The sequence below is a fragment of the Cydia strobilella genome, chromosome 7, assembly GCF_947568885.1.
Source record: "Cydia strobilella chromosome 7, ilCydStro3.1, whole genome shotgun sequence".
NCBI lineage: Eukaryota > Metazoa > Arthropoda > Insecta > Lepidoptera > Tortricidae > Cydia > Cydia strobilella.
In genome coordinates, this window is record NC_086047.1 from 12,862,268 (window position 1) to 12,876,043 (window position 13,776).

Sequence of the window (13,776 nt, forward strand, 5' to 3'; positions counted from 1 at the left end):
CAAACTCCTTAGCCTCCGCACCCCAAGATCCTGCAGTCTCCACCGCCACCGGTATGAACTCATACGTCGGTTCCAAGGCAGAGTACTTTATATGCTTCTTTCTATTATTAGATAAATGACCAATGACTTTTGACTAACTAGTCAGAATAGTTATCATTTGTCTATCTAGTAAAAATTATCATTATTGGCTTGTTACGAATTTAAAGTATTTTGGTTCTGAAAATAAGCAGACATTTTTTTTAACGTCGTTATACCAAAATCGCAAAGTTTATAATAAAATTAAACTGAACTTTGACATAGGCCCTTTACGTATTAAAGACAATCCTGTAACATACACTTAATTACAATAGGCATCCTTGCTCATATTAATATTTCACAATACAAAAGAAAAAGCACAATACATATTTAACAAATACCGACGCTAATTGTATCGTAACGTAATAGCCGTAACAATTTTCTGAGCTATATAATTGTTTCGTTAGCTCAGAGACGCCTGCCTGTAAGTGAGACGATAACATGTCTCTATTTTTTAAACATAGTCGGTTCGAGCACCTTTGTCGATTCACCGGACGACACGTGAAGGATTAGAGGCCAATGAAATAAAGCAATAGGTATTTATTAACGGCCAACTGCTATCCAAGCAAGCAAATATGGTTTTGGGAACGAACCAAATACAGCTGTTACATTATATTTTACCCTGATACTACGTAACAATAGTCTATTTGACAACAGTAAGGCATATCTTCTCCCTGTAACTGGAGTCCAAAGGAACTGCCGGTAGCGTGACGGCGACGTCAACTTTTGCGGAGCTGGGAGATGACGTCACCAACTCCGCGAGCTGGGAGGAGCACTCGCTGGAGCGTGACGTCATTGTTCTGGCTGCAGCAATTGATTTTATGTAATATAAATAACAATACATCCTTTATTGCACTTTAAAACAAAAACAATAAAAAACAAGGTACACGATATGTAGGCTACTGTAAAAACGGACAGGTTTATCGAAAAACAATTTCGCTTTTAAATATGTAAAGGTGTCCCAAAAAGGACGCAAGATTTGAAATTGATGAAAAACGCATTTTTTTTAATTAAAATTAAAATCTTGAAATACATAAAATAGGGTTATTTGTGGAATAATACGTCAGGCAAATGTCCTCCTAGGCTTCTCTGGCACATACGCATTCTTTTGTCAAAATTTTCTATGACCATTTTGCATAGATGCGGCTGAATATCTCCGATGCAGCGTCGAATTTCCCCTTTTAAAACATGAGTGGTTGTGGGCTTATTGGCATAGACTTTAGATTTTAAATAACCCTAAAAAGAAGTCTAAAGGCCAATTCTGATCACCGAATCGAGAGATCACACGACTACGAATTTTCGAACCGTACCCGCCAAATATTGTTGAATAATAAAAACGCGTTGATCTTTCGTATAACCCGCCATTTTTACAAACATTCAGCTGTCTGTTTTACAAAATGTAAAATACAGAAATGGAGGCAAATTGAAATCTTGCGTCCTATTTGGGACATCCGTTATAAGTAAGTTAGTAGTACAGCGCCTAATTAGTGATTTAAATAGTTGACGTAAATTATTTAAGGTGATAAATCATGGAAACAACAAATTATAAAAATACACACAATATAAGTACACGCTTTATACAACTACACACTTTGTTTCGAAAATTATATAGTGTTACGTTTTCATTGGTGTTTAACAGCCCGCCTACTCGGCCTAGTCAGGGTGACAATCATTATCGCTATCGCTACGACAACGAAACGCTTTGTGTCTCTCTATCACTCTTCCATATTACTGCGACAGTCGGCCCGATTCGAACTTTAAGATACGTGAAATATTAGGTCTAGAAACGACATAATGTAGATTAGATATGTCAGTGTCAAAGTGACGTTTCTTCAAACAAAAACGTCATTTTGACACTGACACATCTAATCCATATCGTTTCTAGATCTCATATTTGACGTATCTTAAAGTTCGAATCGGGCCGAGTTACAGTTGCGTTTCGTTCGCTACGAAGCGTAAGCGATGGGCATGTTAGCTACGCGCGGCCTGGTGCTTAATTTGTACTTTTAGGTCATAAGGTCTACTCGTAAGTTTCAAACGCGATAAAGTGAACGAATAAGGAATATACTTACTCTTTTTGTAATGCATGATCTCATAAAGAAACTAGATTTTTTTTACTTCTCATTTTTATCAATAATTTCATTTCTCTAAACCAATCTCAAGACTCAAAATCGAACCAGACTGGCTAACAACAAAATACTCGCATCGCGGCGTGTAACACTTTTATTACCCCGGGGTAATGGGGTATATGACACCTCACCCCGGCACGTCACATTAGATCTATCAGTGTCACGTTACCCAAAGGGGTGAACATCACTGAACTCGTTTGTGTATATATATGGAGTGACTATTTCAAGGTGAAAAGTGGCCGTTACTAGATTATAAAAGAATTAAATATTTAACGGCATGATTCATACAAAATGTCATGCCAGTGTTGTAGTATTTACGTAGGTACTTGAAAATTATTAATAAAATAAATTAATACAATTTATTCCAAACTGGAATTTAAAAAACGATTGTCTCCCGTTGTTACTTATAGTTGGATGCTGAACTATAAAAAAAACATAAGTCCAGGCCAGCGAATTTAAAAGGCCATGATTCACGAAAATCTGTCTATACATAAATACCTACAACAGAAGACAGTACGACATTTCACTAACAAATTTATAAAACATTTTCATTGGTATATATTTCATATTTCATTGATATATAGCTAAATTTGAAAAGTACCCATATAATATATTTATTACGTACAATAATATGCGTCTTAGCTGGTTCTTCAACAAGTATCAAGCATATTAAAATTATTTTAAAACGGGTCACTCACGTATTGGCACGTAATAGCTCGACATGTTTCGATCCAAGCTTCAAAGATCTTCTTCACGGAGCAACGACTTACCTTCACTGTTCGAGGGCGCGCCAAAACATATCGAGCTAATCGACTTAATAATACGTGAGTGACCCGATTTAAAATAATTTTAATATGTTTGAGTCTCGAACAGTTTGTGTGATTTTTTTTTTCATTTGTATGTGCGTGACGTAGTGGAATGAACAATTTACATACAAATTTTTGGGACGTTTTTTTATCATCAGAATTGAATATGCTAGTGATAGTAGTCACTCTGAGTTGAAAGAACCCAAAAACGCCAGGATCTGTGAGTCAGGTTTTCAATATTTATTTTAGAAAACTCCCAAATGCATGTGTTTTTTTTAAGTGTTACAAATATTTTATTTTACTACAACATTGCAGACTGCCTCATGTAAACTTACATTGACCCAAATTGCTTCAGAAAAGATACTTACAGTTAGTGTAGCAACTAGAAGCGGATTCGCCGGATGGGCTGTAGGGTTTCATCTCGTAGTGGTTGCTTCCGGCCGACGAGGGTTGCCGGGTCCGGTTGCCGAAGGGCGACGAGTAGCTAGCGAAGGGAGCAATATTGATAAACGCAGATCTATAACCGGCAATTTGTTTTACATGATAAATAAAGGGAAGGACATATTGCCTATCAAAATTTGTTAAATTACACAGGGTCACGTTTCAAACGTGATCAGAAATGTATAAATAAGTAATAAATAAATAAATATTAGAATTTTTTAATTTAATTTTAATTTTTTAATTTATTTTCAAAAAAGTATAATACATTTTAATCTTATACAGACACCTTACAACACATATCAACCTAGCCCCAAACTAAGCAAAGATTGTACTATGGATGCTAGGCGACGATATACATACTTATATAGATAAATACATACTTATATGCATAGAAAACACCCATGACTCAGGAAAGTCAGGAACAAATATCTGTGCTCATCACACAAATAAATGCCCTTACCGGGATTCGAACCCAGGATCATCGGCTTCACAGGCAGGGTCACTGCCCACTAGGCCAGACCGGTCGTCGTCGTATAACAGGACGAAGCTAAGAATGAAATGGTGGAAAAACTATAGTTTTGGTTGGAACATTTGAAGACCCAGGTGTCGAATTTCTATTTGGGTCTCGTTAAAATTTTATGGCCGTATCATTGCAAAATGACTCATAAATGAATGTGGATACAATTAGAAATCAATACTTAATTATTACAGTAGGTACCTGTCTCGCACATGCGGCATATCGTAATGGTTATCAGGGCCCTGCATCCAGTACTCGTTGCAGGACCTGGTTACATCTGGCCCGGAGACCGCTTTGTCTCGGGTCGGATACGTCTTTGGGATACCTGTACCGAACATTTATACGTCATTGTATACTGAAGTGTATCTGAATCTATACCTACTTTAATACTTTTTTTATTATAAAACAGTTTCTAACAAGCAAAGTTGTATGCTCAGAAGAAAATACCTTAAGTGGCACGAAATTTTGTTTATATTAGTTATATTCATTGTGTAACATATATGAAATTTTTACAATAGTCCATCAGTTTTACGAGGTAGTTTTAGATATTCAATTTAGCAAGTTTTGACAATCTTTTTTTCTTACCTGAACTCGCAGCGATGTAGCCTGGCCTTGAGTTTTTGTATCTACACCAAACGTAGAAGATGGCCGCCGCCACCGCCAAAATGACAACAGTCATGCCAATGCCGATGTAGAGAGAGAAGTTGTTCTTACTTAGCCCTGTTAGATATATGAAAATTTTTAAGCATTTTTTACTTAACTATTGGGCACAATTTATTATCATACTAAGTTACTGATAAAACATGTTACTTACTCATCCCAGTAGAACACAATCCATCAACACAGGCGGCGTGCTGCAGACTAGTGCCTGAACAAGACGAGACCAGCCCACTGATGCACTGCCGCCGCCGAACCCTCATGCAGTCCTCGCTGCAAGACGACCAGCCGCCCCAGGCAGACCAAGCTGCTGTAAAAACATTGCGGTCTAGCGTGGCACCTCCAATTTGAAGGTTCAGCACGTTTTGTTATAGATTTTACAGCAATATTTTGCGATTCCTTGAATAGTTATTCGTTTAAAGTAGCGAAACTGAAGCATCTCACAGCCATTAAATGCATCCGTTTAGAACTTGAATAATCAAATTATTATAAAAGACTCAGCGTGCCGCTTTAATAGGGACTTGATTCCTTAATGAAAGCTGTCACTTCCTGCACTCTAGTGCTTACATTTATTATGGTAACAGCCACTTCAATTTTATGGAAAATGCGTTTTGAACTCAAGTTTTTATACATTATAAATTAAAAGTACTTAATTTTCATTGTATTAGTTTACAGCTACAGAAAAGGCTTTCCATTAAAATTTGCCTTTAATTTGATTAATTGTCTAATATATCTCGTTAACTAGATTAAGAGTAGGTGAAACTGACGCAGTGTTATTTACGTTTTTTTGTTAAGCCATATTTTTTTGTAATATTAACACAGTCACGAATGTTATCATTTCTCTGACAAGTTAATAAGCTTTTGATTAATGACATTCTTCTCTTCGTCTTACCATTTTGACAGCTCAGGCAGTCCTCATCATTCTGGGACTGTTGACCTCTGCAGGGTGCCCCACCATTGGCTGGAGCAGGCTCGGTGCAGGTTCTGGTGCGGCGGCGGCCGCTGGTAGCGGTGCCGCAGCGGCACGGAAGCCAGGGCGACCAGTCCGACCAACCGCCATTCACTAATATAAAAAAACAATAGTAACTCATACCGAACTTGCAACACTAGCTTTACCTGCTACAGAGAAAAACTTTCCATTTAGAGGCCACACACGAGCGCTTTTTCAACGCACGTTAAAAAAGCGCCTAAATCCGCCCGCACGCTAAATTCGATTTAACGGCCAACGCTTAAAGTCAAAAATCTAACAACGCTTGATAAAAAGAGCCACCACCATCATGTGAATGTATCTATTTGTGCCATTCAAACGCTTTTTTAACGCGCGTCGAAAAAGCGCTTGTGCGAATGAGGCCTTACGCTTTGCATTTTTCGTGTCGATCGGAAAGTAAACCTATTCTTTTAAAGAAGCAATGTTTGCATATTACATTGCACAATACAACTAAAACCCGACATAGTAAATTATTTAATAGCAAAGAAACGTAAAACATAAATTAGCTAAAGGATTACAAACATGAACCATCGTATTGATGAACTATTGTACACATGGACTTTAATTTCACAAACGGTAGAAATTTTGCGTGACAGGATACGGTGTAATAAGGAAGAAGCTTAGTGGTGAGATGCTCGGTACAGCAAACGCAATATCCTTTTATGATGTAACTAATGTTGCGTAGTTTTTCTAATACCTAAAACCTTCTCAAAGCGTTTTCGTATGCTGGCCTAGTAGGTTTTTTTTAATTTTTTTCGGAAAATTAATTCCCAGCAAGCTGGAAATCGTTTCAATACCTTCATTTGGTCCTAAATGCGTGTAATCTGAGTTTGCGCAATCCCAGGAGATGTGCATACGTTTATGCTCTTTTTCAATTTTTTGCTTATAGATCGAAAACGGTACGTCCGACGGACAATTTGTTCTACCTAATCATGATGAAAATTGATATCTGAGGATCCGAAAATTACCTTAATATGAAATTGTAGTCAAAGTTGTACAAAAATGGCTGACATTTTGAGTTTCTTTATATTTGGTATGATCATGTTAAAAATCCGAAAACGCCTTTTCACCAGTGTCTGATCCACCAAACTTTGCAGGCAGGTAGTACCATTATAATTGATGCTGGGTTCCTTCTACTTCGAGTGGTTAGGCAATCCAAGAAAAGATTTCCTCCTAAGGCTCCCAAAATTTATGCACACCTGAGATTGCGCAAACTCGGACACTCATTTAGGAACAAATGAAGGCAATAAAATGATTTCCAGGTTGCTGGGAATTAATTCCTCAAACGCTTTTTATGAATCTAATTTAATTGGCCTATAGAAGAAAATAAATGAAGAGGTTTTAAACACAGTAGGAGAGAAGAGGAGTTTGATGAGAACCATAGAAAACAGAAGAGGAAAAATGCTTGGACACCTGATACGACAGGACGAATTTATCAAAAACATCATTGAAGGGAGAGTTGAGGCAAGGAGACGGAGGGGGAGACCAAGGAGAACGTACATAGATTAAGTAAAGGGAAAACTCAACGTCGTATCGTATCAGGCTGTCAAGGAGAAGGCAGAGGACCGACGATACATGGAAATCGCTCCACCGACAAGAGTCTAACTCTTATAAATATATGATGATGATATAGGAGATACTATCTACTAATTTTATTTTTATTTATTTATTATCTACTAATATTAATAGATAGTGTTTACCAGATACCGAGATTTGAGGTGGCTTCGCCTCGAACAAGGATAAAAAAAAAATTAAAAAAAAAATTATATAACGCATGGAAAATGGGCAAAAAAGGAGTAATAAAATAACAAGTTGAAAAATGTAGTCGACAAACATATTTGACTTGTAAATAACTTACCATATACTGATATGACAGCAACATCCGACTCCCGGCGGCCTGCTATGTTCTCAGCTACGCACGTATAGTTGGCCATATCCTGTACAATTTAAAATTTCTCCTTCCAAGATTTTCAACATATCTCAACAACCATTAACATGAGGTTTTCGACGTTTAAATGAAAGGTTTCCGTTTAATTATGCGTAATCAACTAGCTTAGCTTTAATTTCCATTTATACAGATTAAGCCACACAATCATACGCCAGCAGTCGTTCAGGTGGATCGACAGGCCTCACTGATTGCCCACGGTGACTGAGCAGGGGTACATAAATTAACGAAACGGGTACATCAGGTTACTATTTGAAGAAAGGCATGTTTCGGGACAAAAAGGGGATAGGCACCGGGTGGGGTTTGGACTAAAAATGTAACAGGTGACCCCCGACGGTTGCAGACAGATGTGTCTGAGTGTCCTTATTTGGCATAAAGTATTTTTGTGTAGAGTAGTGACGGGTGGCGTACTTATAATATATTACAGATACAACGCGACGCAGGCGTATTTACAGTATGTTTCATATTCATATTTATTAATAAAATACACATACATTACACGTTAAAATACAATCGGCTCCCCCCCGGCTCGTACCAATGAGTTTTTCGGAACTTATGTACGAAATATCATTTGATATTTACCAGTCGCTTTTCGGTGAAGGAAAACATCGTGAGGAAACCGGACTAATCCCGACAAGGCCTAGTTTCCCCTCTGGGTTGGACGGTCAGATGGCAGTCGCTTTCGTAAAAACTAGTGCCTACGCCTATTCTTGGGATTAGTTGCCAAGCGGACCCCAGGCTCCCATGGAGCCGTGGCAAAATGCCGGGACAACGCGAGGAAGATTACACGTTAAAATACAATAACAATTAGTGAAATAACAATAAAAAATTTAATAAAATTTTAATTTTGATTTTTTTATGTATATAAGTATTCACTTATCTATATAAGTGTGTATATTATCGCCTAGCACCCAGCCTAGCCTAGCCTAGTGTGCCTAGTTTGGGGCTAGGTTGATCGGTGTAAGATGTCCCCTAGTATTTATTTATTTATTTATTTGTTAAGTAATATTTAGCTGAAGAACTTAAATACAAGGATTTTACACTTCAAACATAATAAAATACAGTAGGTAAGGACTTTTAATTTTGTTTAGTTAGATCTATGATATATGGAAATTAATTAACAAGGGTAAATTATCCGGTGATAAATACGATCCTCTGATATAAGGGCATGGCCAGTGTGATACTTTAACGTATTAAAACAGGAAGAAACCCAAGCTGAAGATTATTTTATTGGGAAGCATTTTTTAAAAGTTTGGTAGTGTTAGACCAAGATAAGTCTGCAGCGATTTTGATAGCAGCGATTTGCAAGTGTTATTTTAAACGTCAAACTTCTATGAAATTATGACGTATAAATAACACTTGCACTGCGTGTGCTATCAAAATCCTTGCAAACTTATCTTGGCCTAACTATGCGATTTCTGTTGACTAATATTTTAAGATTTCCTACAATTTGCTTTACGCACCTGTAACCCAATACTTGTTAGCTGTAGCATATTCTCCTTTACGTCCAGCGGCACTCCGTTCCTTGTCCACTTGAGTTCCACCGGCGGCGCCGCTTGCGGTGGCACGCAACGCAGCGTCACGCTGTGACCCGCCTCGATGGTCGCTGATTGGGGATGCTGGACAAACTGTTTCTTGATGTCTGCAGGCAAACAAGCAGTAAGCATCACGTCGTATGAAGACAACAGTTTGCTTTGTTTACTTTATCGATTGTATCCCTGTTTGTATTGTTAACCCCCTACGCAACGTATTTTGATTGGGGAAGTTGGACAAACTGCTTCTTGATATCTTTATATCATAGGGGGACAAGAAACATCGTAAGAGATATTATATTATACGAACTGTATCACAAGTTTCTCCGATAAACTTTGCTTTTGTTTTTACAACCCTCATAGTGGCAAGAGACATGTTAGTTATGAAATTTAGATCTTTGTTCCGTCGTTTGATTTCTGCGCTATCGATATAACTCTTCAACGAATGGATCGATAAAGATTGATCTATCTTTTAATAAAATGTCTTAACTGTGTCAAGTTATTGCTAAAAGGACCTTTAATAAAATAAAAGCTTTAACAATAATGTTATCTACATATTCGTAACAAACAAGTTTATCTCGCAAACAGAGGTCTTCATAAAAGGCACATTAGATTTTTTATCCTTGTTTTTCTGTCTCGCACAGTCTTTTTAATATTTATGATTATTCTCGGCTATAACCCATTAACGATTTGCACCCCAGAATAAGGGCTAGTAAGCATTGTATCAAACAGCAAAGTGCTCAAGTTAACGAGCGGAAATGCTTCCTCCCAGTAATGGTGCTCACCCCTCGTGCCTTGAGGGATGTTATAAATGAAACTATTCCAGAATTGAGAGTGTCACTTATTTTAAGTTGCACAGGGTATGGAAGCTTTTTTGTGCTAAGCTCACTGGAATCAAAATAGATGGGTAGCGGAGAGTTTGCGGTACCCAAGTGCCATGACGGGAGAATGTCCTAATTTACAAATAATATAAGTAGATACTATTAATCCTAAAAGTTTTTTAGACATAGAATAAAATGTTTACAAACAGCCATCAAGGGGTCATGAGCTCTTTAAACAGAGGAACTAACTGATGCCTAGCTAGCTACGAACGACATACGATAAAAATATTGATATCTGTCTTCTTCATATATTTTTTATCTTTCAGTAATTCCAAGTATCCCGAAAATCAGGAATCCAATCTCATTTCCAATATACGCAAAACGTCGCAGACAATAATTCAAACACGTCACTTCAGACTGTTGGTTAATAAACTGTTTCGTCGTACTGTCAGCGCGCCATAGTGTGACAGTGATGACTCCGATGACGGGAGTCGGGTGACAGTGCGACTAGATGGGAGGCGTCGCGCTTGACTTGTGCCGCAAGTTATGTTGAGGGTGTTGACGGTTTAGTGTATATTTAACTTTGTTTCTATTGAAGCGGTTGTGTTAAAATATTTATCCTACATATTACTCCAGTTAGCGGCTTTTTAATGAACTTCATTGCAATAGGCTGTCGCCCTGAATAGTAGGTATTTGCAGTAATAAAAACATGTACAGCGAGATGCCAAATTGAACGATTCATAGACTTATGTATGTCTGAGTTTCTAAGCTTTAGATTAGGGAAAGTTTTAGGATTACGACGAGGGAGACAAACTTTGACGGGGAAATTTCTGATGTTCAAACTGACAAATCTTATTGTGCGTACTTACGAATGGACCTTCAATTGCTTAGGTACTAGTTTAGTAGGTATTTTCTTAGGTGTGCAATGTATACCTTCATCGTTACTGACACTATAGTTTGTATTAAACCTATTCGCGGAATAACTTCCTTTCCCACGAACCCGTTGCCTAGACAATACTCATTGTTTACAATACCTTTCATTTTCCAGGTATTGTAATTGAAACGTTGGCGTTTTTGTTGGTTATGATTTCGGAAAAAAATACTGTTGGATATCTGAATGTATTGGAATTAATCATTTTTAGGGTTCCGTACCAAAAAGGTAAAATGGAACCCTTATAGTGCGACTGCCCGTCTGACTGTCTGTCACATCGCTAAAAATATTTTAATTAAGTACACTAAAAAACCCTATGCATGCACGTTCTAATCTGGTTTAAGTAGGTAGATAAAATAAGCTCGTGTTGTACGGATGTACAATAATGAAATTTATAGGTACTTAAATATTTCTACTGTACTAAATACATGTAAGTACCTATGTATCGAATGAACAAAACAGTAACTAAATTGTTTATACTTTTTTTAAAGTTATTTTAGTTGTTAATATCTTTACATTCATATCTGACCTGCTAACGTTAATTTGTGCTATAAAAACAGGTAACTTAGTAGCTTGAAATTATAATCGATTTGGAAAAATCCTGGCTTGTATTCTCCGGCAGCTTTTTAACTCGATTTTGCCTGAAGACCCAAAATCGAGTGCGAGGCACATTAAAATTCACTCCGCAATATTTTGATTGGTTGATGCATATAAACATGGATATTAAATCCCGGCCCTAATGACAAAATTTACATAATTATTCATCTGCAAGGAAATTTAGAATGGCCCAAAATATGAGCGTAACGAAAGGTAGCAGCTATAAATTTTACTGCTTGGTTAGAGAATTAGTCGATTAATAAAGTTTATTACTTTAATGGATTTAATGGTAGGTACTTCCATTTTAGTTTCCAACTAGAGTTAAAAACTATCTATCAACAGAGCAATAAATCTAAGCTACTATTAAAATGCCTTTACTTATCTTTGAGTAGATACTAAATTAGTGAAGTAATTAGGACGAAATGTATACTAACAGTCTCGTCCATGTTTTAAGGATACTTAACTTAATACAAATAGTTTTTTAAGCTTTTTAACTTTACATGATACCTCCTGCGGTGTACTTATACAACATATGATAAAACAAGAACACTCACATGCATATTCAATGAACACCGCCTGACTTCTAATTCTTCCTTTGCTATTCCAAGCAAGGCATTCGCATCCGAATTTGCCGCCGTAGTAATCGTCAATCTCATTTTTGGTCACATTCAACTCAGCTTCAACTACCCTCACACCGTTCTGAGGATCAACGTGTTCAAACTGCACTGCTTTGTTACTTCTAGCGTCATTGCATTTGAAAAATACTTCCAAAGCATTAGCAGCTCTACATAGGAGACTAGCTGGTTTTGTTCTCATGACATATGCGTTTTTCGGTTCTATTAAAAATATGGGTAGACCGTCTATTGTTTCGTCGTTTTCAGGCAGTGGTATGTAGTCATCGTCTTCGGCTTCTGGTTTTATATCTGATAGGTACGGGTCAAAGGTTAAAAGGCCATCTGGGTGTATGTATTCCGGACGAGTTTCCTTTTCTGTTGTGTGTTGAATGTCTGAAACAACATTTCACATGTTTAACTTTTCCAGATAATTATGTCGCTTTGATTGGAGTTATTTCATTGGAGTCTTAAAACCAAGTGCAAAAAAAACACCTAAATTATATTTCTTTATAACTTTTCCTGTTTACTTCGAAACGATACCTAACGCAATGCATAATAATTCATTGAGACGTTTTCTTGTTTCCGACAGGAAACATAAAGTATGATTTAGGGAGTGATGGCACCGGGTTCCCGTTGCTATAAATTCCATCATTTGGGGGATGAAAGGGGGGATTTGTCACTGAAGTAAGGAATGTAAGCAAATGGGATTTTCTATTCAGCACAATATTTTACCAACGATCCTATGGTTACCGATATATATGAAAATATTACCTCGACAATTCGCAGTTACCGTGTTACCTAGAGTCGGAGCAAGCTAACTTGGCACGTCATTTGTAATGACAGTGTGAGTATATCATTATAGACGTGAAATTTCTATGAAAATATGCCGTTAATAAGGACACCTTTACACTTCGTTGTATTAAAGTCGGTGCAGAGTTAGCTGAGATCTTTGGCTGAGACGAACTCTACTCCCTTAGTCTCTCATCATAAAAAATTACCTTCATTTTTTTCCTTGCCTACAGACATCACAATAAATAATAATAGGAAACACAAAACATATCTTTCCAAACACATAACTAACACTTCACAGTAACAACCACAAAAAATAATAAATAAAAATAAATTATTTAACAGCGCTCTTCATTTACAAAATTCCGCAATTTTTTCCACTTTTAAAATTGGAAGCAGATAACGTTTCATTTGATTTTATCTTAATAGCACTAATTTATTGTACATTTTTGACGCTTCTCGTCATTATTTGTCAATTGTTTTTTTTTTTCGTGAAAGCACGTGTTCGGTTACATGGGGGTACGGGACGCGTGTTCTCTCTGCGGGAGCTTATGGCTTACTAAATATACATCGAACGCCTTACGATCAACCTGCGTAAGTATGTTATTAAACTTTTAACCGCCTCTAATTGCCATGTGCAGGTTTGCTGATGTTATCTTTCAATTTAATTATAAATTATGAAGACTCATTGGTGGTGTAAACTTTTAAAAAAACTTTCAAAGTAATTAAACCGTGAGAACGTAATTGAGTATCATAACAAGATATCAAAACTAATACCCCATCAACCTGCTAAATTAATAAGGTCTATAGATACCAAAACAAAACACTTTGTTTTAATTTTTACTTCGCATACAAACCCCGCTACAGTCGAAATATTGAATTTTAGAACCAGTAGCGCCATCTGTCGCTGCCTCGTAAAAGCGGGGCAAGCTTT

The 13,776-nt window shown here is 37.0% G+C and overlaps 1 protein-coding gene across 1 annotated transcript; it reads right to left on the minus strand.

The window, feature by feature from the left end:
• Positions 1-270: 270 nt before the first annotated feature.
• On the minus strand, positions 271-13,407 carry LOC134743188 (netrin receptor unc-5-like). The gene is made up of 10 exons (XM_063676567.1): positions 13,052-13,407; positions 11,994-12,446; positions 9,022-9,200; positions 7,472-7,550; positions 5,518-5,688; positions 4,783-4,935; positions 4,554-4,688; positions 4,170-4,293; positions 3,379-3,494; positions 271-879 (listed from the first exon to the last, which is right to left on the minus strand). The coding sequence occupies exons 1-10, from the start codon at positions 13,125-13,127 to the stop codon at positions 719-721; spliced, it is 1,647 nt and encodes a 548-aa protein (XP_063532637.1). The 5' UTR covers positions 13,128-13,407; the 3' UTR covers positions 271-718.
• Positions 13,408-13,776: the final 369 nt, after the last annotated feature.

Coding starts and splice junctions, on each gene's coding strand:
- LOC134743188 (XM_063676567.1), bottom strand. CDS start 13,127: ATGTGTTTGGAAAGATATGTTTTGTGTTTCCTATTATTATTTATTGTG. Junction 5,689..7,471: donor TGCTGTCATATCAGTATATG/GTAAGTTATTTA, acceptor TTTTTATATTAG/TGAATGGCGGTTGGTCGGAC. Junction 3,495..4,169: donor ATGCCGCATGTGCGAGACAG/GTACCTACTGTA, acceptor TCCCTTCGCTAG/CTACTCGTCGCCCTTCGGCA.